General features: G+C 42.1%; 1 protein-coding gene across 4 annotated transcripts in view; it reads left to right on the top strand.

Moving 5' to 3' along the window:
• Positions 1-9,080, top strand: part of TOX3 (TOX high mobility group box family member 3) — a 107,623-nt gene extending 98,543 nt beyond the window's left edge. For 2 of the 4 annotated variants that reach the window (XM_060650781.3, XM_060650780.3), the window contains exons 5-8: positions 1,412-1,639; positions 3,187-3,267; positions 7,145-7,813; positions 8,104-9,080. In XM_060650781.3, coding sequence (XP_060506764.1) covers positions 1,412-1,639; positions 3,187-3,267; positions 7,145-7,813; positions 8,104-8,157 — 1,032 coding nt within the window. In that variant the 3' untranslated portion in view covers positions 8,158-9,080. Of the gene's footprint in view, positions 1-1,411; positions 1,640-3,186; positions 3,268-7,144 lie in introns of all 4 variants that reach the window. The other 2 variants (XM_060650784.3, XM_060650783.3) reach the window with 1 other exon arrangement.
• The last annotated feature ends 14,060 nt before the right edge of the window (positions 9,081-23,140 follow it).

The following is a 23,140-nucleotide window of genomic DNA, read 5'->3' as shown; positions in this document are numbered from 1 at the left end:
GGTAAACTACTTGTATGAAGTACGGATGTTGTTCCCACTCAAGTAGCGTGTGTAATAGCCCCGCTGAGAAGCGGACTTGGGATACCCCAACACATTGAGGGTCCAGAGCGCTCAGAAACAAGGCACTAATCAGTTTCCTCCCTGAGAATTTCAGTAATTGGATGGCATTCCAAATGACTGTCATGCAGAAAGTAATGATACTCTCGGAAAATTTGAATTTAGGATTCAAGACTCAAGGCCATTAAGAACCAATCTGTCAGCAACTTGAGTCTATCTCTGTTGATCTTCCCCACGACTGGCTTTTAAAACTGGTCTTGTCAAACATTTCAGCATTCTTGATGAAGTTAACGGCAAAACGATCTTCAGTATAGTCCTATTATAATCTAGGGGGATAAAACAAGGCTGATGTATCTTTTCTCCTGCTTCTCTGATAAGGATACTTTACGATCACTGACGCTAGATAATGGTAGCAGCAGGTGACTCTGGAGCTCATTGGTATATCAATGTAGGGAGCTATACCCATGTCATGTCTGTGGTTTTGCTCTCAGAGAGTTTGTATGATAAGTATGTGTAAAGTATTTACTGTCTCTATGGCAGGATTCTTCTGGGCAGAGTTAGTCACCATATATCATAACTCTTTTCTTATCAGTCTTCTTTGTAGCCTGGGTGATTTTAAGTATCATTTATTGCTCTCATACTGGTTTTTAGTTCAGTGAAGAATACCAATTTCCTTTCTATCTCCAGTTAAAGGAGTTTTGACATTTTTTATGTTTCTTGTTATCCTATTCTTCAGAAAGTTTTAATTGCTTAAAGAAATAAAGACGACCTTTCTTTTATTGTGCAAGCTTAGGGATTGTAGCTACTTTCCACTGGCGTTTCTGGAGACCCATTAGCCAAGTAACATTCTGGTAAGATAAAACTTGAAGCGTCAAAAAATCGATTCAGACTGATCATATATATGGCAGGTGACTATGGCAAGGGACCTCATTTCAAATATCTGAATATGATCCACGTCCTGAATTATTATTTAGATTTACTTCTAATACCTCTGAAAATGTAAAATATTTTATGCGTACACATGTAATGCACACACACATACACACACACATATGCACACACTTCATTGCCTGGTATAATGTTCTGTTTTTCATTACTCATAATTGCTATTTAGAGCATATGTTGTGAATGTATTGAAGATACTTCTGGGTCTCATTAATCAATGTTCTAAATGCTAATCTCTGCTGTCCAGTTAACTCTAAGAAAACTTACCCCTCCCCTGCTTTTGCCAGTGATTCATCCGTTGATGAATCTGCTTAACAAAACCTTAAAAGAACAATTGTGGCTCTGGTTAGGTCTTGCTGCCTTCTCTGCGAGTACATTCTAGGCAGTGAATTTTCTTCCTGCTTTGCAGGCCATTGGAGAGAAAAGAGCTGCTCCAGATTCTGGCAAGAAGCCCAAGACTCCAAAGAAAAAGAAAAAGAAAGATCCCAATGAGCCCCAGAAGCCAGTGTCAGCATATGCCCTGTTTTTCAGAGACACACAGGCCGCAATTAAAGGTCAAAACCCCAATGCAACCTTTGGAGAGGTCTCGAAAATCGTTGCATCTATGTGGGACAGCCTTGGAGAAGAACAAAAGCAGGTGAGGCAGAGATCCATCGTGACCATAAAATCAAGAAGTTACCAGAGTATTTCTTACATCTTCTCTGAGTGAATGTTCGCTTAATACGACTGTTTCCTATGAAGGCCTTTCTAAGCTGTGGAATTTAGAGACGCAGTTGTGTAAATCTAAGCCGCTCCCCAGGTATATGGATTTCTCGGTCCCCCTTAAGGGTTCGTGTTGGGAACCCATTCAGTGGAGAAATGGGGGAAATTCACGCAATATCCTGCAAGCATAAACTTTTGATGATCATCGTTTCACGTTAGATAATGTGGTATTTGCCCCCTTGGTTCAGAAAGGGCACTACAAACCGATCAGGACCATCCCTCTTGCCTTTTCTCTGATCATCTTCCCGATTGTGCCGTCCCGGTGGGTTTCCAAACTTTGAAGCCGCCTCTGCGAGTCTCAGTACTGTCCCCGGGCATTCAAAATTTTATTCCAAGTTCATTTGAAAGCTTGGCTGTATGAGATGTATTGAGAGATTACCAAGCCGGTGGGAGATACTTCCTTTGGGGCCTCACCTCCTATGCTTCCCTTGAGGCTCCTCCACACAAAGGGAAGTAAGAATGGCTTCCCCGCACCTCGCATGAAACTCCAGTGACCATTAATGGGATTTCACGTTATGTGTGCTCAGATGACCAGACCTCCCTTAGGAATAAAATGGAATAGCCATTTCGGGAATGAGGAGTGCCAAGGCCTCGAGTTTTCTTTTACGAATCATGACCTCATTCCTACTCGCTGGTGACTCTGGGATGGTGCAGCTATAGAATTTGCCCATTTGCGGTGAGCTTATTGTTGTAGGTGGCGCACTGATTTTCTGTCCCAGAAATGTAATCCTCAGGGACTGCCAAAGCTGCTGCGTCTTTTACCTCTGGAGAAAAAGGCAGTTGCACTTGGGTCTAACACACTACCATCAGATACCGTTAAGAAAAGGAAGAGCAAATCATGGGATCTGTTTATGTAACTCGTTGGCCTCACTAATGGAAATTTACCACCTTTTAACTATTTCTGCGTTGTTTTTTGTTTTTTTCCTTCAGAAGAAAACCGCTAGTTCCCTCTTTTTCTCTTACGTCTTCGCACACCGTACCTGTTGTTGGTGGTATTTTAATCTTCTTACTTGGTGCAGGTTAGACGTGTGTCAGGGCGGAAGAAGACACTGATGGAGAAACTTGTGATTTCCTGTGATTTGAACGATTGGTAGCAAATTTTGCTCTTTTTGCTATACCCCATCCGCTGCCTTAATGCAAGGCCCTCAGCTGGCTCTCTCAAGGCATCTAGGCCACAACCTGAAATCTTTTTTTCTCATTTATCATCGTAAACATCCAAATTGTGCTCCTGTGAGGATGGCAGGGTTTTGTTTTCGTGTGTGTGTGTGTGTGTGTGTGTGTGTGTGTGTTTTCACGTTTAAAAACCAAAGCCACTGAAACCAGCTTTCTCTGTGAGTTACGTTGTGACCCAATTTGTGCGGCCGTTCTTTTATGGCTGAGAATTTGTAGGCTAACGGTGATGCTAATTGTGTCTTTTAATAGGTTTATAAAAGGAAAACGGAAGCTGCCAAAAAAGAATACCTGAAGGCCTTGGCTGCGTACAGGGCCAGCCTCGTTTCTAAGGTAAACCCGTGCAGGAACGGCCAGTCTCTGAGTTACAGTGTTGAAAACAGCCCAGTGCACTGAACACATACAGGCAGCTCCCCTTTACAGTTGGTAAAAAAAAGAAAAAAAAAAAGGCGTCTTGAACAATTCATTAGCTTATTTGTTCCCATTGGAGATTACCTCAGTGATGGCATGAAAAATAGGAGTTCAGTTAAACCGCTGCATCTCCATTATTTCCAGAAGCTTCACTTTATGTGTGTTGAGACTGTTTAACAAAGCACAAAAATTAAAGACCGATCTCGAATAGCCTCTCATTTTTGCTTTTTGTCAGGAACTGGGATCGGTGTCCGTGTCCTCCATTTAAACTGGGCAGTATTTTGGTCAGGCGGTTTGCGACATCCCATCATAAATTCTCGAGTGCTTCTATTATTGTCCTAGGGGATGTTGCAATTTGACCAAACTGTCCCACATCATATACATAAATAAACCTCACGACTTTTTAAAATAAAATTAGGCTCCAAATACTTAAAAAAAAAAAAGGACGTGTATATGTATTTTACATAGAGGAGCAAATGGGCCCTGATGTATTATAAAATGCACCAGTATCCCAAAGCAAATGTCACTCTGGATTATTATTACCTTGATCCAAAAGGAGTGTGAGCGATTACGTTATATTTTAACATTTAATTAACTTTGTCTTTAGCCTCTCAAGAATTTTGAGAGGCTTTGGGGAGAATAATTTGAACTAATGTTTTTGCTCTTGATATATTTCGTCTGGCAATCAGGGCTTCATTTCCACTGTCATGCTTGTTGCCAGAAGTACCACACGAGGCTGCAGGGCATGGTGGGTGTTGCTGGCAAAGCCATTTCAAAAGGGGCTACTTCCGGGGCACCTGGGTGGCTCAGTCGGTTAAGTGTCCAACTCTTGGGTTTCGCCCAGGTGATGATCTTGAGGTTCGTGAGTTCGAGCCCCGTGTCAGGCTGCAGAGCCTGCCTGGGATTCTCTCTCGTCTCTCTCTGCCCCTCCCCTGCTGGCTCGCTTTTTCTCTCTCTCTCAAAATAAACAAACTTTAAAAAAAATTTAAAAAGGGCTTCATTCCTTTTTTCTCTTCTTCCCCTGAGTTGTTTCTTCTTTATATTAAGATCCACTAGCAGCAGCAGCTCAAATCAGATCAAGAGGGGTCCCCCTTGTTTAGCTGTCCGCTGTTGGGACAACTTCCACGTCATTAGAAAGAGAATACAAACATTCATGAGGTCAATAGTGAGACCTTTTTCTGAGACACTGGAAGACACACATTAAAAGATGTACCAGTTCTGGACTCAGATTTGCCTACTGGCAGAACACAGCCGAATGTGTAGGCTACTGATGTTAAGAATGGAGGTATAGTTGGCTAATTAGATAGAGTGACCCGGCTAGAGGAGCAGTGCACATGTACTTCCAAAGTGGATCATTTATTCATTCATTTACCCAGAAGCAGGCATAGGTGATCTTTGTGTATTAGAGCATGAATAATTGACCACACATGGATTTCAGCCAAGAGGCAGTATCTCAAAAGACATCCAGAAAATAGCAACCATGATTGGGCTCATCGAGTCTGTGACTGATGTGGAAGGGATACCATAAAAGTTATACATCGGGGACTACAGTCACAATTCAGAAGTATGTCAGAATAAAGCTTAGTGAGTCCCCCAAACCAACAGGATGGAATTTAAAAAGAATAAATATAAAGCAGTGTTTGTTTGGGGTATTTGGGTTTTTGTTTTTGTTTTTGTTTTTTTCACTAAGTTAGTGCAGTTTGAGAGCATCCTTAATTTATATTCAGAGTCCTGGCAGGTACCTAAAATAGTCCGTGAAGTAGAAGTTCAGAATAATTTCAGTCCGAACCAAAAGTGTAAAATAGCTTCTAATGTGATGATCTCACAGGAAATAGTATCTAATTGTACAGCATGGTGATTAGACCACATCTGAAGTATCGGTTCCATTTTGGAATCCACAATTTAAAGGGGCATGGTAACCAACCAACAAAAGTTAATAGAAGCTTAATATTAAAACACAGGGAGTAAACCTGGCAGGCAAGCAAGAACTCTTTCCACTCGCCCACCCATTTCTCTTCACCAGTGCGGTGGTGTCTTAAAGGCACACTGGTGTGATTGGCCAGGTGTCTAAATACAGACTTCCCTTGCAGTTTCATCCTTAAGACTAGCTGGGTGATTTTTAAATATTAGAATATATAAGAATTGTTTTCCTGTTTATATGTAGAACACTGTGTGTATTCTACCTTATGGGTGATTTAATAGTTTTTTAAAGATGATTAATGAGTCTTTGCAGGCTTCTTCTTACCTGAGGACTTTAGAACGTGAACCTCCAGTAGGCATGTAACCCACCAAGCTTCCGTAAAAAATCGGGAGAGCTGTCCACCGATAGCTGGTGTGTCGCCATGATGATGTGTTCAAACATAATCCATCAACAATGGCCTCTCCTCCATTGAGTGACTGTCAACATAAGATCACCACTCATAAGATCCTTCTACTAGTAGAGTTTATAAATGGGAGTAATAAAAAGCTGGAAGTAAACATGCAGTATCATTGAAGAGTGGATGCCAGCTTGATGCCTCCAAGGTGCTCCCACTCTCCCCTTCCAAAAACACCTAAGTTTATGAAGAACAAGAGAAGAAAATAGCCAGTAAGAGCAATCACTTCAATCACGGTTACATTAGTAAAAGAATTTATCTTTGTGGAGGTGATTACGTATTTTTAGTGCAAAATGTAATAGCCTCTCTCCGTGTTGAGCCTCAGATCAGATCAGTTGTTTATCTTATGACAGGTTATTCAGACACCCGAGTGTTGAACGTTCTCCCCTGACCTAGGACTCCTGTGATAAATTCTGGAAATCTTTGAAGATATTGGGTAAACTAAAACATCTCTTAAGCCATAAAATACTTGCATTTAGTATCTCTAAGGAATTCAGTGACATTCCTCCTATATTCAAGTGAGCATTGTCATACACTGCCTGGAAGTGTAGGGCTTTGACATTTTCTAGTAGTAGTTTTCTGGTAATAATTGTTAATTAATAAAAAATAACTAACATTTACTAAAGGTGTCCCCTGTGCCACACGCTATTCTAAATGCTTGACAACATAGGAATTAATTTAATTCTCACAACCTCTACATAAGGTAAATACCATAACACCCCGTTTTGTAGGTAAGGAAACTGAGGAACAGGTGGGTGAATTAACTTGCCCAGAGTCATGAAGCTGCCAAGTAGTGGGGCACAATTTGAACTCCCTGGCGGTCTATTGTCTTTTCAGTATGAGTCATAGTGATGAGGGTTAGCTCAGGCTTCACTGCTGGAGGTATGTCGTTTCTTGAACATGTGTATCAGTTATCTTTTGCTGCCTTGTGCTGTGTAACACCCAGCCACAAAGCCCAGTGACTTGAAAAGACAAGCATGTGTCTCAGAGGGCGGCAGTGAACTAACTGGCTGGTTCTTCAATCCAGGCCTGACTGGGCAGGATCCACCAGTCCTGCTCATTGGTCTGCAGTCGGCAGGGGGGTTGGACCTGGCTGGGGCTCGTTCACGGACAAGGCAGTTGGCTGGCTGGCTGGCTGGCTTTTGAGTGGTGACTGGGCCCTGTGCCCCTTGTCACGCACATGGTGATGGCAGATGCCTAGAGAGGGTACAAGGCCAGCCCGATTCAAGGGGTAAGGAATTTGACTCTACCTTTTGGGGGCGGGAGCTGAAAAGTCAAAGGACAGGAAAATGGAGTCCAGGGAAGAAAAATGGTGGTCATTTTTTTTTTTTTTAAACCAATTTGCAGTACTTAAAGAAAAACAGTTGACTGTTTTAAATTCTTGGGTATTTTAATATCTGGGGATTTTCTCCCCCCAAATGCAGGCTGCTGCCGAATCCGCAGAAGCCCAGACCATTCGCTCCGTTCAGCAGACCCTGGCGTCCACCAATCTGACATCCTCGCTCCTTCTCAACCCTCCGCTGTCGCAGCACGGGACCGTATCCGCCTCACCTCAGACTCTCCAGCAGTCGCTCCCCAGGTCCATCGCCCCCAAACCCCTAACCATGAGACTCCCCATGAACCAGATCGTCACGTCGGTCACCATCGCCGCCAACATGCCCTCGAACATTGGGGCCCCGCTGATAAGCTCCATGGGGACGACCCTGGTGGGCTCGGCGTCCTCCGCCCAGGGGAGCCCTTCCGTGCAAACCCAGCAGCAGCACCTGCAGAGGCAGCAGCAGCAGCTCCAGCAGCACCAAATGCAGCAGCAGCTCCAGCAGCAGATGCAGCAGCAGCATTTCCAGCACCACCTGCAGCAGCACCTGCAGCAGCAGCTCAGCCAGCAGCAGCTGCAGCAGCAGCTCCAGCAGCAGCTCCAGCTGCAGCAGCTGCAGCAGCACATGCAGCACCCGCCTCAGCCCTCTCCTCGGCAGCCCTCCCCGGTCACCTCCCAGATGACGTCCCCCATCCCCGCCATCGGGAGCCCGCAGCCAGCCTCTCAGCAGCACCAGTCACAGATACAGTCTCAGCCACAGACTCCGGTGTTGTCCCAGGTCAGTATTTTCTGAAGGCGCCCGCGCGGCAGGCGCGCCCGGATTGGCGCGCGCGCGCGCACGCGGAGGCGAGTGGCGGAGGAGGGTAACCCGAACGCGGCCGAAGCTTGTAAGTGGCGGTCGGTTATGCAGAAACGTGTCACAGATCACATGGTCCTCTCAAGTGTCTATTAGATAGGCAATAAGAACACAGTGTAGCCGAGTATCACCTTCTAGCTGACTGTAAATCACTTTGTTTTTAAACAAGAAAAGCTGTGCTCTTTTATGTGATGCCTTTTTTATTTATTCAGGCTATACCTACAATATGTGAATCAAACCGTTTAATGAATCCTGGGACGTACTGAGGACTCTAAACTGGCCTCTCTGAGTCATAGAAAACGGCCTTATTTCTCCAGAAGTGAATAAACCGCACTTCCAGGCTATTTGAACTTCCGGAGCCCTAAAAATAAAAAGCACAGTGGTAATTACCTGACATAGGAAGATCCAGTTTCATACAAACATTTGTATGACGTGAATAGTTGATGGCATTTTTTTGTCATGAAAAAAAAGATAATGTAAATCACAGACTTTTGCCAAAGCTCTTATTTTTTTTTTCCTAAATCTCTCCAGAAAAAAAAAAAAAATACAAGTGATTAGATTCAATTATTGACTTATTTCCACTTTTTTAACCCATGACTTCTCCAAATCAAACCACAGTATATGTTGTAACGATATCTATGGCCACTGTTAGCCCATTATGTTCATCCCAATTAGAAGAAAAGAATGTGAATATTATATTCTGTGTTTTGAGTGACAAGTTTCGAAAATAAAAACACTGTATTTTTAAAAGGGAAATGCACTTAAATGAAAACAGTTATTACAAAAGTTAAGATTTAAAAAAAAATGCAAGAGTTTTTATTATGATGTAATACCGGTAGAATATTTAAAAGGCGCACCACATCTGAATAATCAATGTAAATATTTTCTTTCAAAGTTGTAAGTTTTCATATCATGTGTTGTAAAGTTTTCATACATGAGGCTTTAACGTAAACACTGGTGACATAAACCATTCATTGCTACGTTGCTTATTGTGTTTTTATGCTGTTTTATACTTTTTTATGAGTTATGATAGCAGCGATTAAGTTGTTTGTATTTTGCTTAACTAAAACAAAAAATGCTTTTATCTTGCTATAGAATAAACACATTTCAGTAAAAACTGTGGACTGTATTTTGATGCAACAACCAGGAAAATGTTCACTTTTCAAATAAAATGATATGTCAAATTTCACTTTCGGTTCCTTGAATACGTATACGATGGGAAAACAGGCCACCTACCAACTTTTCTTGAGCCAACGCATCATACTCTGTTTTCAATCGGAGATCGGATACTCATTGCAAAGAATTCGGGTTGCGTGGCCCACACCCAGGACCTCTTAAAAAATGGAAAATATTTTTTTTTAACGATCCTTTTGTTAAGATGCAAGTGACAGGTAAGTATAGGGGAAAAGGCAATTGTCTTCTCTTTGGGGCCAGAACTTGCCGGCAGTGTGTTGGTACTGCTGGTAAAAGGAGTGGCGAATGCTGATTCTTAAGCCAAAATAATTATTTCAGTGCTCATTTCTTCCCCCCTTTTCTTGCTCTGTAGTGGCTCCTCTTTGAGAACAGTGTGACCACTATCCCCAGTTGTCTTGCATGATTAATTACAGCATCTGTCCTGTCAGAAGCTATAATGAAGAGGTCTTGATAAAAATTGCAAATTACCACTGGCAACAGTCTTAAACTGTTTATGATAAAATGAAAATTAAAAACAGCAAGTGTCAGCCCTGACCAGAATCCTAATCTAGGAAACATGAGGGTGTGAGTAGGGTGTCCGTAGCTCCCGTGCACAAGACATTCAGACATAATGGAATATGGATTCCTCAAAGTTGTTGTTGTATTTTCAAAGAATATTTACTGTATGTTGTGGGCTATGAATAATGAATTCAGCTTTCAATATTTCATAGTCCTCTCGTACTCTGTATTATGTACAAATATTGAACAGCAAGAGATTCTAATTATAAATTTATAGATTTCTTGCTGTAGAAAAATTTATGTCTAAATTGAAGCTTTTCATAAGATGTATTAGTTGACAGGTATCAGTGTTCAAACAGTCTTAGAATGATGCCTAATCACATCTACAAGGAGGCAATTGTGTTCCACAAAGAAATGATCTGCTTGCCTCGGACCCATCAGAAGGAGAGCTGATGGTAAGAGATTTTCTGTGAATTGAAACTAACATTACATAACAATAAGAACCATTTTATATTCTGTTGTGAAACCTTTAGACAAACGTCTTCAAAATTAATTGCTAAACTACATGTGACAGTAATTGTGTATTAGTTCTGTCATTGTCATTTTGAAAACCCATGAAGTATTGCTTGGGAAAAAAATGTCACTAGTGATAAGACTTAATTGCAAGCGAAGTCTGTTTTCAACTGTTTGCAGTTAGAAGCAGGTGTTGTAACATCTATTAAATGATTTTGTAAATCTTGGGTTTTATCACATTTGATTAAATGCTGCTAAGCCACTGACGGTCAATTTCAAGGCCAAAAAAAAAAAAATAGCTTAATTACGACAGTTTAAGAAAATTAATCATCAGGCAAAACTGTATGTTTAAAATGTCAAAAGGCTTGAATCATGAAAAGAATTCTCCAACCTTGTCACCAGATTATTTTTCTCAGAATTCACTAAGGCATATTATGAATCAACTTGTATTTCAATGTATACATGTGACTGGTTCCTATTCCTGAGAAGTCAGTAAGTACTGGCTGTACTTTTTGTTGTTGTTGTTGTTGTTACAGGTCAGAAATAAATCAGGGTAATGAAAAATAGACATGAGAAATGTGGTATATGATTAGTGGGATTTCTAAATGGTCTAACTGCCTTCCCTCCTAAGCGGTCTCGGGACGTGAAGGAGGCCCCTCCGCACCCCCGCCCCCGCCTCTACCGCGCACACCTTTTCACTCCCCCTGCCCGGTGTGCGTTGTTTTGTTACTCTAGCTGAATACATTCCCTTTTTTTGCATTAACCTGTACTGCTGTATGATGGAGGAACATAAGGAGTTTTCATTTGTAGCTGACACGGGGTCATTAGTTCCCAACTCAAAGAACAAAAGCTTAAATGCCTTCGTGCAGCATAATTTTTGCAATTTATTACCACCTGACGGAGGTTTGAAGGCGTTCTAGACAGATGGATTAATATCTCGAGCTTAAGTAGAACTCCTCTGCTGTGTCCATTAAGCGGGTTTCAGACATCTGAATGGTTTCTTTCCCGTAACTCACTTCATGGAGCATTTTTCAGCACTGGACTTCAATCTAACCTTTCCTTCCACCCACCCCCCCACCCCCTTTGTTTGGCTTTTGTTTTGCAACAGCTGTTATTATCGTTTTTGGTCAGCTGTGATTGCTGGAGGCAAAATAGGACCAGATGGTGTTTTGCTATGCATGAATGGCGAGTTAGAGGCGTTGAGATTGAATAGGCCAAGTTTGAATGGTGTCGGTTCACCACCTGCCTGCCTGGGCTGTGGCACACACATCACAGTGGCAGGATCCGCCGCCGATCTACTAGAATCGGATGGGAAAGTGGGGCGCCGGGGTGGATTTTCCCCATATTTATTGATCTTCCATGCACTAACAGAATAATGCAGTGTACTGTCAATTTGAGTTAATTGGATATGACACAGCATGGGCGCGTAATCTATCACTCTAGAATTCTGGTTCACTGTAAGGATTTCATTGCTCACACAGACACACACACACACACACAGAGCAGAAATTAATGGGCTAAGTAGACACAAGTTTAAAAAAAAAAAAACAAGCCTGTCTAAAATTATAGACTCACAAGTCTAAGGTTGAGGTTTTGGAAGGAGAAGACCTCTCAGGATTTGTGTCAGCTAATAACGCAAGGTAAAGAAGAGCCACGATTCTAGTATGTTTACAGAGCCCTCCTATTTGTCAGTTACCCATCAAGTGGTGCACATTTAGAAGAAATGTGCCTTGGAAGGAAAACCGCACAGATTCACAACCAGATTAGAATCCTCTTAGAAAACATTCCTAGATAGAATTTTCTCCTCACCCCCCTCAAATATAGTTAGTTTTGCTGACCATCTGAAGTAAATTTAGGGATAAACACTATCCCTGAATTTTAAAGTCCGTGAACGGCTTAACCCATGTTGCTTAGGATCCTACAGGTGTGACGGGTTTGTGTGTGCCAGCGTGTTGGAGGAAAAGCTTAACCGCCCACGAAACGTGGAGTTAGATATGCAGACAGGCAACTCCATTTGCCTACGGCCCTAATTACTTAAATTTACTTCTGCTACATGCAAAACACTGTGATAGGTCCCAAAGGAGATGGGAAAATAAACAAGGCCTTCTGTTTACTTTGTATATGTTTGAAATCTTCCATAGTAAAGGTTTAAAAAAATAAACAGATAATAAGCCATCTTCAACATCAGTAGCTTTTTTTTTTAAATTTATTATTATTTTTTTTTATCGTGGTGGAGAAATGTACCCAGCAGACAGAATATGAACATGACAATAAGAGACAAAACAAACTAAGCAAATTGTTCTGGGTGATTGTATTTTTGTTTTTGTTTTGTTTTGTTTTTTGGGTTTTTTTTTTTTTTTTTTGGTCCTCTAAGAAACTGAAAATTTATTTAGAAAGGGAAGAGATTGTAATTGGTTAGGGGTGTTAGGGAAGGCTGCATGGAATCATCGGTGTTTAAGATGTGCCTTGAAGTTTGGGTGGATTTCAGTGGGCCGGGATGGAAGTCCTATCCTGGTAGAAGGAGATGACTCCGGACAACAGGAAGCAGGAGAAAAGCCATTCATGTTGAAATCACAAGGACCATCAAAGCAGCAGTAGACAGTATAGCAGACTGGCTACACAGTGCTTCTGGGGAGGTGAGCAGGAGAAAGTTCTAGAAAGGAAGTTAGAAGTTGGATTTGTAGAAGGTCTTGCAAGCCTGGTGAGGGACTTAAAAAGCACTGAAGTTGTCCAAATGAGGAAGGTATGATCAAGATTGATTAAATGCATGCAGGATTGTATCAACCGACTTTTGAGAACGTGGTATCCAGTTGGCTTTAAAGCAGAATGAAAATGGAACAGGATTCCCACTTGAACATATATCTCAAAATTTTAATTATTCACATACCTAAATAAAGCTATCACTTCATGCTCTCTCACCTCACCCCACCCCTGTCTCCCTGGTGCAAGAATACACCAATGACAGAGCCAAAGGAAGGCATTTTTGGCGACAACTGTAGAATAAGCCTTGTCCCTACATTAGCATCAAGAGGGAAATCATTTTTCTGTGTTTCTGCTGTGAAAAGAAAGCTATTTTCACCACTGGTAAAAAGTACCTCTCGGTGCTTGAACTCCAATGTGATGCATGATGAAAAGAAGCCCTTGCTTTGTGGCCGAGTAAAACCTCAGGCAGGCAGCACTGGGAGGGATGTTGCTTATGGTCTCAATTTCATTTCAAAGAAGAACCTTCACAGATAGAAAATGTGAATGTGGCTGTAGACTTCTTAGCAGAGGAATAATGCTCTTTTGTAAAACATCTCATTATCCTGAGCATTTGTATAGTGCTCTGCACTTTTCAAAGCCGTTCCCTCGCTAGATAGGGCAGGGGTTAACCCCATGTAACAAATTAGGAAACTGAGGCACAGAGGGACTTGTCACATGTTCTAATATCTCTGCTTATAAGAGGCACGGTCAGAACTGGAATGGAAATATTCTCATTGTAGATCTGCTTTTTCATCTTTTTAATATTTATTTATTTATTTATTTTGAGAGGGGGGAGAGAGGGAGGGTGCGCATACATTCACGTGTAGGTGGGGGAGGGGCAGAAAGAGAGGGAGACAGAATCCCAAGCTGGCTCCACACTCTCAATGCAGAGCCCGACACGGGGCTCTATCCCACAAACCTTGAGATCGTGACCTGAGCTGAAATCAAAAGAGTCTGGAGCTTAACCAACTGAGCCACCCAGGCACCCCCTTTTTTAATGTTTATTTGTTTATTTTGTCATCTCCTGATATTTGTATATGAATGCTATGTCAAAGACATATATTTATATCTGTTACATATCTGTCTATAGACTATGTTGATAAGTGTGTGGATAGTAGATATAGCTAGATAATGGATGATGGATGATGATAGATGATAGATACATAGATGGCTACATAGATAGATGATAGACAGATGACAGAAATCCATCAATACAAAAAAGAATAAGTAACCCATGTTTTCCTCATGGTTGGACAGTCTGTAAACCAGGGTGAATGCCACCTAGTCTGTGTTCTCCACGGAGCATAACGCCACATGGCAGTTTTTTCAGTGTGAATACTTTCCAGTCTGATTGTTTTCTCTACCAAGGTCTCTCTGTCATTATTTTGTATTCAGGCAAACAGCTTTGACCTGTGGTGTTCGAGCGTTAGGGCTGGAGGCACCACAAAAGTGCCAAAGCATACTATCCCACTGCGTGTGTAAAAAGAGGGGGAAAAAAATCGGGTTTTAAGGAAGATGGAGATGGATGAACATCAGGTAGATGTGGGTTGTTATGCATTATTTAAGGCATCCAGTGAATCCATATTGAGCATGGGAAATCAATGACTATATAGGGAGTGCATCTCCTTGGGGATTATGCCGTGCTGACCCTGCCTACTGCTTTGTGAGTTACCACTCCATTTCCAAGACTACAGCCGCCCCCCCGCCCCCCCGCCCCCTGGGCTAGGTGTGGTGTGTTCTGCCACAGTCCACCACTTGTTAAAGGAAATAACAGGGATGAGGACCTCTCTCATCCTTTGTCCCTTATCTGCAAGAATTTATTATTGCCTTAACTTTAAACGAACAGAGCTCTAAAGCTATCTTTGCAAACAGTCACTTGGTAAGATTGAGTAGAAACGAATGACAATTCCAACTTACCCAGAAGACGAGGCATGAGCACTCTGGTGAATAAATATTTGGGGACTTTCATTTGCAAGGTGTTTGAGTGACTTACACGGAGTCAACAGAGTCACGGTTATTTTGAGAGCCACATCTTAGGTTTATTTTCAGATTTTTGGCCTCCTTTTTTCTTTCTGGTCAGTTTGCTTGCATCCAAGGGTCTGTTGTTACCGATAGGTACTTTTTGATAACAAAAAGATTCTTTTTGATAACATTCCTTGTCACCTGTCATCCCTCTGACACGGAGAGGGAGTCTTAATTTTCACTTTGTCACAATGAGTGAACACGATGCCATGTTCTAAACCTGCCTTAATTGGTAATTTGCAAATTTGATACAAGATCTTAGTCCAAATCATTCAGGCCTGCTGTTCTACCCTCGCCCTCTCTCTGCTCATTCTTAATCCTCTCCTCTGTAATTGCTATTGAGTATGTAGGATCCCAGGGGACAAATAATAGCATCTGAGGAAATTACCTACATGTAGTCCGACCTCGTGTGTGCTTTTTTGGATGCCAAATTAAGGTATCCATCTTCGGATGTTTGGACAGTTACCTGGAAGGACTGGCACCATTTTCTCCATAATAACACTTTTATAAATTGTGTCCAAATGCTGGCATACCTAGCATGGGATTTTGCTAATGATGTTCAGAATATTGTGGCCAACGAATGTCAGTACAGCTATGTAGTCCTTTTCAAAGCAGAACATAATTCCATGGGGGAAATGCGTATCCTTTTATGTGCAGAAAATAAAATCACTGTTGCTTATGCTATTTGGAGGTAGAAATTTCTTACCAAAAAAAAAAGTAAGTTTTCTCACAGTTTAAATCCTAAAATCTTAGTTAGCAAGGAGATTGGGACTATTATCAGGAAAATTTTTCAGGATTTAAATGTGCAAAGAAAAGGTGGCAATGATATTTGCTTCTAGACTATCAAGGTCCCCAAAATGGGCTGCTTGGCCTCAATCAACTACGGGACAAAAGCAACCAGTCAAAGCAGATGACTCTTCAGAATGGGTGCAAATAATCCTTTTTGGATTGGGCTTACTTTCTGTGAAGAAATTTGTTTGTTTACTTCTAGGTTGTGCCTGAAGTTTGTTTATTGCTGAAGAACATTGTCATGGACAAAAATATGTGCTTTGCTTATATTTGGAACAAAATAGGAAGGTCAGACTCTTGAGAAGGTTAGGTAACCCTCTACAGAGGTTTCTATCCTTTGAACCAAACACTGTTCTAAGATCAGAGTCACGTTTCTTAAAGTTGTTTTCTGGAATTGCTAAATATTTTTACGGGGTGAGGGGCCTCTTTGGGAGGAAACCTTCATTTGGGGATTTCTGGAGGAGAAACTGGTACCCCACGACCTCATAGCACTTCACCAAGGGAAATTCAGGAAGCACCAGTTGGCCAATTTCAAGTGCTTACATCACTGCCACACGTACGAGAAATGAACAGAACTCTGCAGAGCATATTAAGTGTACTCAGTGCTCCACCAATACTCTGACAAGTGTCAGCGGTCTGCACACAGGGGCCACAAGTCCTGCAAAGAACCTGAGCTCACAGGTAAGTAGCCTGTGTGTCAACGCAACAGAACTCAGCCCAGGAAGGAGGTGATCGTTGAATTCCTGTGGTTTGGCAGGGGGGGCCCGGGCAACAGCCATGAAACTGCTTGGCCCCAGAACTAATAAGCTGCATTTTGTAAGCCTGTATTCTTCAAGCAACTAAGAGTTTTATGTTTGATACAGATGGTGTTTATATGGAGTATACGAGCTCAGCGTGAGAAGTAGTCATAAAACAGACTGGGGCTTGGTATAATTATTCACAATTACTATTGTATAATTGGATGCCGTAACTATTATATAAAAAATATTTTAAGAAGTAGACTCTGCTCATACTTTCATAATAGTTCTTAACAATAAGAGACATATGCTGTAAACATCGTAACATATTTTATGGTGTTTACAAACTTCTACAAGGTTTGGCAAAGTTGCAGATATAAAAAGGCCAGGTTCTCTCTCTTGCGTTCTCAGGAGGACCGGTGGCCCTTGTCACTTCTGGTAGCAAGCCACCCGGGGACTTCGGGGGCCAACTGCTCTAGGCCACTCAAACGAATGGATAGTTGTGGCTAACAATATTTCAGCAGTTAAAAAAAGAGAAAAAAAAAAATGGGTCTGTTCTGCGGAAATTACCAAGTTCTTCAGTTGTTTTTTTTTTTTTCCAAGCAAAGTTCTGTTATGCCACATTGTCACAACTGGTGCATCACATAATGCTTATTCTAATGTTTCTGGATGGAATTAGTGAATCTACAGACATCAGATCATTATACACATAAACGCTTATGTCTTCTAATAGGAAGAAAAGACGAGCCTATGTCCCTCTCACCCCCAAGCTACAAAACAGGCACGGAGAAAATTCATTAGCGTTTTAAGCGAAACTTCATTTCCTTTTAATTGCGTTTACAAAGCAGGTCTGTGTCCATGAGCACAGCAGCTCTTGCCGGGAACAGTAGAGCATGGGAAGTAAATTTCAGAACAAATGACTTCAATGGTAGTCTTGTTTTCCGATGCATGTGTAATGGACATTGAAATCCGTGTGGCTCTCCAGGTGCCCCCCTCACTCCTACTCATGGGTGGCATCCATCGCTGAACTTTTGCCTGATTCTTGAGGGTGATTAATGCACTTCGATGACTGGAGTCTTCAGTAGTATCAGGGGTTTCCAGTGTTCCTGCGTTACCGTCAAGAAGTGAGAGGCATCTGTACCATCTGGACGCCTCTCTAATTTCCACGATTCCTGATGCAGAGGAGTGAGGGCCAGGCTGGAGACTCTTACTCATATCAGCTCACCCCCTGTTGCTACAAGCATGGTGCCCTTGGGTATTTATCTGCCAGGCGACAACAAGCATGACATCTTCTGCCTTAGCAGTCAGGAAGAGTGAGGGTTAGCTCCCTTGTTATGTCGGAGGCCAATACCGAATGTTCCTAGCGTGGACTGTGTGAGGTATGGTTTCTAGAAGGACTGCTTCCCGTTGTCCTCCTTGGCCCTGAGGAGGGAGTCAGTGAAGAATGGCTTTGGTACCCTGCTGTATTATGCCTGAGTGTGCGGCCCCAGCCTTTTGGAGATTCTCGACTATGCTGCTGTTTCCTGTACCTGGAAGGTGGCCAAGAACGCTCCTGACTCGGTGAGAGCAGCAACATGTACAGTGAACCCCAGGATCAGGTTCTCCTGCAAAAGAGAATATGAACGCTTAGCGAGTGAGGATGCTTGGGATTTTGCCTACTTGGACCTACACTGGTACACCCTGTTTCTTTTTTTTTTTTTAATATAGATCATATAAACATGCATATGTATTTATGTACTGCTAAGCTTAACCAGTATATCACAACTGTTTCTTTTATTTGTATGGAATCCCTTTTTTGCCAACCCGGCTTAATTCTATGGTACAAGCAGCCCAAGGGGACTTTTAATAAAACCGGACAATTGTCCTTTCTGACATTAGCCTCAGAGTTCAGGATTTGATTTCCAACATCTTAGCGTCCATTAATAGCTCATTGTGAGCGTACTACCTATCAATTACTCTCATCTTCTCATATTTATAAATTTTATGATTTTTCTCTGAGCTTTATGAAATAGAGTATCTATTGATTTGACTTCTTATGCTTTATCCCATCATCTTATTGCTTATTGTGCAGGCATAGTATTAATAATACTATTATTGTTATCATTCATTCATGCATTTGTTCAGCAAATATTTACATGGTGCCTCCTTTCATGGAGTTCTATTCTAATGGGGAATATAGTTTTTTAATAAAACTATATTTCATTAAGTAATTGGGTACTTACTAAAGTGCATTGGAGAAAAATAAGCAGAGGGAACGGGGAAGGGAGAGTATGCAGGGGTCAGTAGAGGATGTACTACAAGTTTGAATAATCAAAGAAAGCCTTATGAGAGAGTGACAGTGGGCAGGGGAAGGGGCTGTGTGTCCATCCAGGGAAAAAGCATCCAGGCAGAGAGAATAGCAGAATGGCCCATGCACAGACTCAAGGCAGCCAGTGTGGCTGGAGGTGAATGAGCGTGGGAGAAAGCGGATGAAATCCAACTGGGAGGCAGAGAGACAGGCCATGGAGGGCGGCGGTTCATAATCGTCACAGTGGATCATATTAGCTATTATTTTCTTTGTTTCGGTGTGATCATAATATTGTGGTTATGTTGAAAAAAAAAAAGAGTCCTTAATTTTCTGAGCCACATACTGAAATATTTATGGATCAGATGAAATGATGTCTTGGGTTTGCTCTGTAATAGTGCAAGATGGAGAAAGTATATGGGGATGTGGAGGGAGCAGCCTTGGCCATGGGTTGAGAGATGTGGGGTCTGGGTGTTGGGTACATGGAGGTCAGTGTATCATTTTGTCTACTTCTGTGTATGTTCAAAATTCATCATAATCCTAATAGAAAAAAGAATCGCATGGGGAGCCTTTAAAAGTAAGTAACAGCTCCAGTAATCGGTGTAATTGGTTTGGGGTACAGCATCCACATTGTTTTGTTTTAAGCCTCCCCAGGTCTTGTTAATTTCCTGTTCATGTGAGAACCATGGGTGTGAGACCATTATTAGGACATAGGCTTTTACTCTAAGTGAGAAAGAGAGCGAGAATTTTGAGCAGGAGAATGACACAATCTGACTTCTACCAAAGCAGATCATTCTGACTGCTGGGTTGAGAACAAACTATAGGGCGGCACGGGCAGAAGCAAGGAGATCCAGGCAATTATGGACAAATGTACCAAATAGTGTGGTGAGGGCTGTGACGGAATGTTGGGCACATGAAAAAGTAGACTGAACATACATATTGTCACTCCATCCAAGCCATTCCTGGGCAAAGGACTTTCCAAAATATGCTAGGATGCTGTGCTGAGAGGATAATGGTATTTCAGGTCTTGGATGGAATATAGTGAGGGAGAGAGTAAGATGACCCAGGGAAATACACACAGCTAGGCAAAATCACTTGCCCGTTAAGACTTTTGACTTCCTTCACCGCAAGTAAACAGTTATGTGTCCAATCCCTGCCCCGATTGGTTTTTAATGGGTGGGGCAGGGTTGGGAAGGTTAGAAAGAAAATTTCAGGGCCCAACACACAGGAACTCGGCATCTCCTAAACCATCTTTCATTCACTGTGAACATACAGAAGGCTTTGGAACTCCAGCCGAACCGATCAAATCAGTCTTTCAGTGACAGTTCTGGCATGTTTTCCCATATGATGGAATCTTAAAGTAGAGGCGGGGCATTCCCCACCACACCCTGACCTGTATCTTCCAGATATTACTCTGAGACATTTTCAGCAAACCTTGTTTAATCCATAACTACATATTGAGTGTGCCTTCTGTAAGGCCTGGTATTGGACTTAGTGGGGAAAAAAATTGCTTGATATGTAAACCTTGCCTTTATAATTGTCATACATTCTGACCCCCTCTTCTTTTTTTTTTTAATTTTTTAAAATATTTATTCATTTTTGAGAGACAGAAAATGAGTGGGGGAAGGGCAGAGAGAGAAGGAGACACAGAATCCAAAACAGGCTCCAGGCTCTGAGCTGTCAGCACAGAGCCTGACGCGGGGCTCGAACTCACAGACTGCAAGATCATGACCTGAGCTGAAGTTGGACGCTTAACCCACCTAGCCACCCAGGTGCTCCTCTGACCCCCTCTTCTTGAACCAACCATTGCACTTAGTTAATACACAAATAAGTACTTAGTGATGATCTCCTTTGTTGTGTACTTTGCTACTGGAAATACAGTAGCTCATGGAATACAAGGTCTTACATATAAGCATTCATAGCCCCCCAGCACCAAGGAAAGTACTGAATCCACAATGGATGGTAAAAGATGTTGGTTGACTGAGTTTTAGATAATTTTCATGTGAAATCAATAGACGTTATTGATTTTAAATAAAAGGGTCCTTAACTTTTAATCAATATTGACTTTATTAATAATTCTTTAGTTTAAGAATTGTGCCTTTCCTAACAGTTATTGCAGGGGGATGGGAAGATGACTTGGGCTGATCTGACCCAGCTTCTGGAGCACTGGGATAGTTCCCCAAATCCAGCTTAACAAAGAGCACATGAGATGGGGAAGTTGAATTGGTTAGATTTCCCGGCGGCACCTAAGAAGATCGCAGAGTTGACCATGACTCTTAGTGTTGTCTCAAGCTTAAATCCTTTGGCCCAGGCACGTCTGTCTAAGAGGGAAGAAATGCCAAACTTGACATTGAGCCAGCTGATCTCACCTCCGAGAAAACCCAACTTCTGCCTTCTACTACGTTGATCTTTCTCTTTGTATCACCTCAACCCTCTCCTATATCATTTGATACACAAGGCTTAAATCTTCTTACTGTTTTAAGTAGAAGTGATTCTGTATCTTATGCATGTATGAACATTGTCTCTTCCTTGAGCAACTAAGCAACTTTTGGTGGAAGAACAATGCCTTCTACTTCTTTAGAAGCCCCACAGCAGGTGCTCAATAGATAGTTTTTAAAGAAATAGAACTAACGAAATGCATTATTGTGTTCATTCCTGTTTTAATTAGGACTCTCAATTGTGGGAGATTAAAAACCCGAATCAAATTGGCTTAGGGGAAATAAGGGAATTTATTTGCTCATATAACTGAAAAGTCCAGGGACAGAACTGGCTTCAGGCACAGCTGGTGCCAAGAGCACAGACAAGTCATTAGGCTCATTTTCTCTTCTGTCTACAGTGTTATCTTTATCCTCCGGTTCCACTCATAGAATCCTGGAAGTACTGGTTTACAATACCCTTTCTGCTGGCCTTCCCAGCAGAAAAGAGAACGTACTCTCCCACCAACGCAGAAAATCTCATTGCGTTCAGTTGGTTCTGATTGGGTCTTGTGTTCAAGCATAACCAATCATGGTGGACTATGATAATGTACCACTCTGATTGGCTAAGCTCAAGTCACCTGTTCATCTCCGGAGAGGATGGATTAAGTTCCACTAGAAGTACACGGAGTAAGACCAGGAACAGGTTGTTCTCCTATGGAAAATTAGAGAATTGTTACCAGAAGAAGAGTGCATGGATTCTAGGGGGCATCAACAGTGCATGTAACATACTTTCTGCCTAGGAAAGTCCTCTCAGAGCGTTACAAAGCATCTAATGGAGTCTGGGAAAAGGGTAAACTTGCCTTTGGTGTGTGCCAACATAATTATTTTTGTGGCTTTGTTCTCTGTTGCTCTCAGCCTGCCTTTTAAGTGAGGACATTGCCTAGAGTAAACTCTTATAGTTCATCCCTTAAAGTGAGGCCATGTGACCTGGCTATTGTTCAGATTCCCTGTCTGTGGTTTGACGTATATAAAATAAAGAGAGAAATTCTTCTCTGCAAAACCCACCAAAACATCCAAGCCCACTTGCCTCCTCTCTTTAGTTTCCCTGGGTGACTGTTGAATAAATGATTGAACATGGGACGGCGCTTATCTTCCCAACAATAGCCCTGCAAACATCCAACACTGTCAGATGCTTTTTCTGGCATTTGAAAGTATGCCTGCAGCAAAACCATCTATTGAATGTTCACTGTGACTAAGACCTTGTGGACAAAGAAGACTGTGAAGCTGCCATCATTTGGCAAAATCACTCTCTGCGGGGCCTGCTGGGGGAAGAAGAGCAGAAGACGTGGTAGGTGACACCCCAACACCAGCCAAGAATGGGGTTTTGGGGATTTCCCAAACTCGTACACTGTCTTGATGCTTTCCATAGAGCACAGCTGGGATGGGCTCCAGGTTGAGGACATTTCAAGGTGTGGGCCCAGGAGTTGGGAAGAGGCACTGGCCTTCTGCAGCCTAAGTGATGTCCCAGATGTTGCTCTTGTCTCTGTAAGGCTCTGTGTCTTGACTTCTTGCCACTTCGTGCAAACTCCTGATCCAGATTGGATTTACCAGGGGGATATTTCCTCTAATTTTCCAGTACAGCTATGTTTCATAATTTTAATAACTGCTGATATAATATTTCAGAACTCTAAATGAATTGTAAAGATCTGATCATGAATTCTACACAGCTTTGGCTTATTGTGTTGGTAATAGGCACCACTTTGTGGTGGTTCCCCTGCTCTTGGTGATTTCTCCTCCTCTGATTCGTTGGATATGGTCCTCTGACACAGCCCTTTTGGCCATAGCTGATGGACCAGGGACACCTGTCCTTGGGTGAGCCAATCAGATTATCCTTTCCTGGAACTTGCCAATTGGAGCAGAGCCTGAGGGCCAATGGAGTGGAATTAATGTTAGCCCTTTGCAGTGTTTCTCAGTTTTTTCTGGTAAGTGTGCAGATTCTGGGTTACTCCCTGAAAAATTTTGATTCGGTAAATTTGGACTTGAATCAGGAATC

This window comes from Panthera onca, chromosome E2 (assembly GCF_046562875.1).
Source record: "Panthera onca isolate mPanOnc1 chromosome E2, mPanOnc1 haplotype 2, whole genome shotgun sequence".
NCBI classification, from domain to species: domain Eukaryota; kingdom Metazoa; phylum Chordata; class Mammalia; order Carnivora; family Felidae; genus Panthera; species Panthera onca.
The sequence above is the reverse complement of the archived record's forward strand: the minus strand, read 5'-3'. Positions and strand labels throughout refer to the sequence as shown.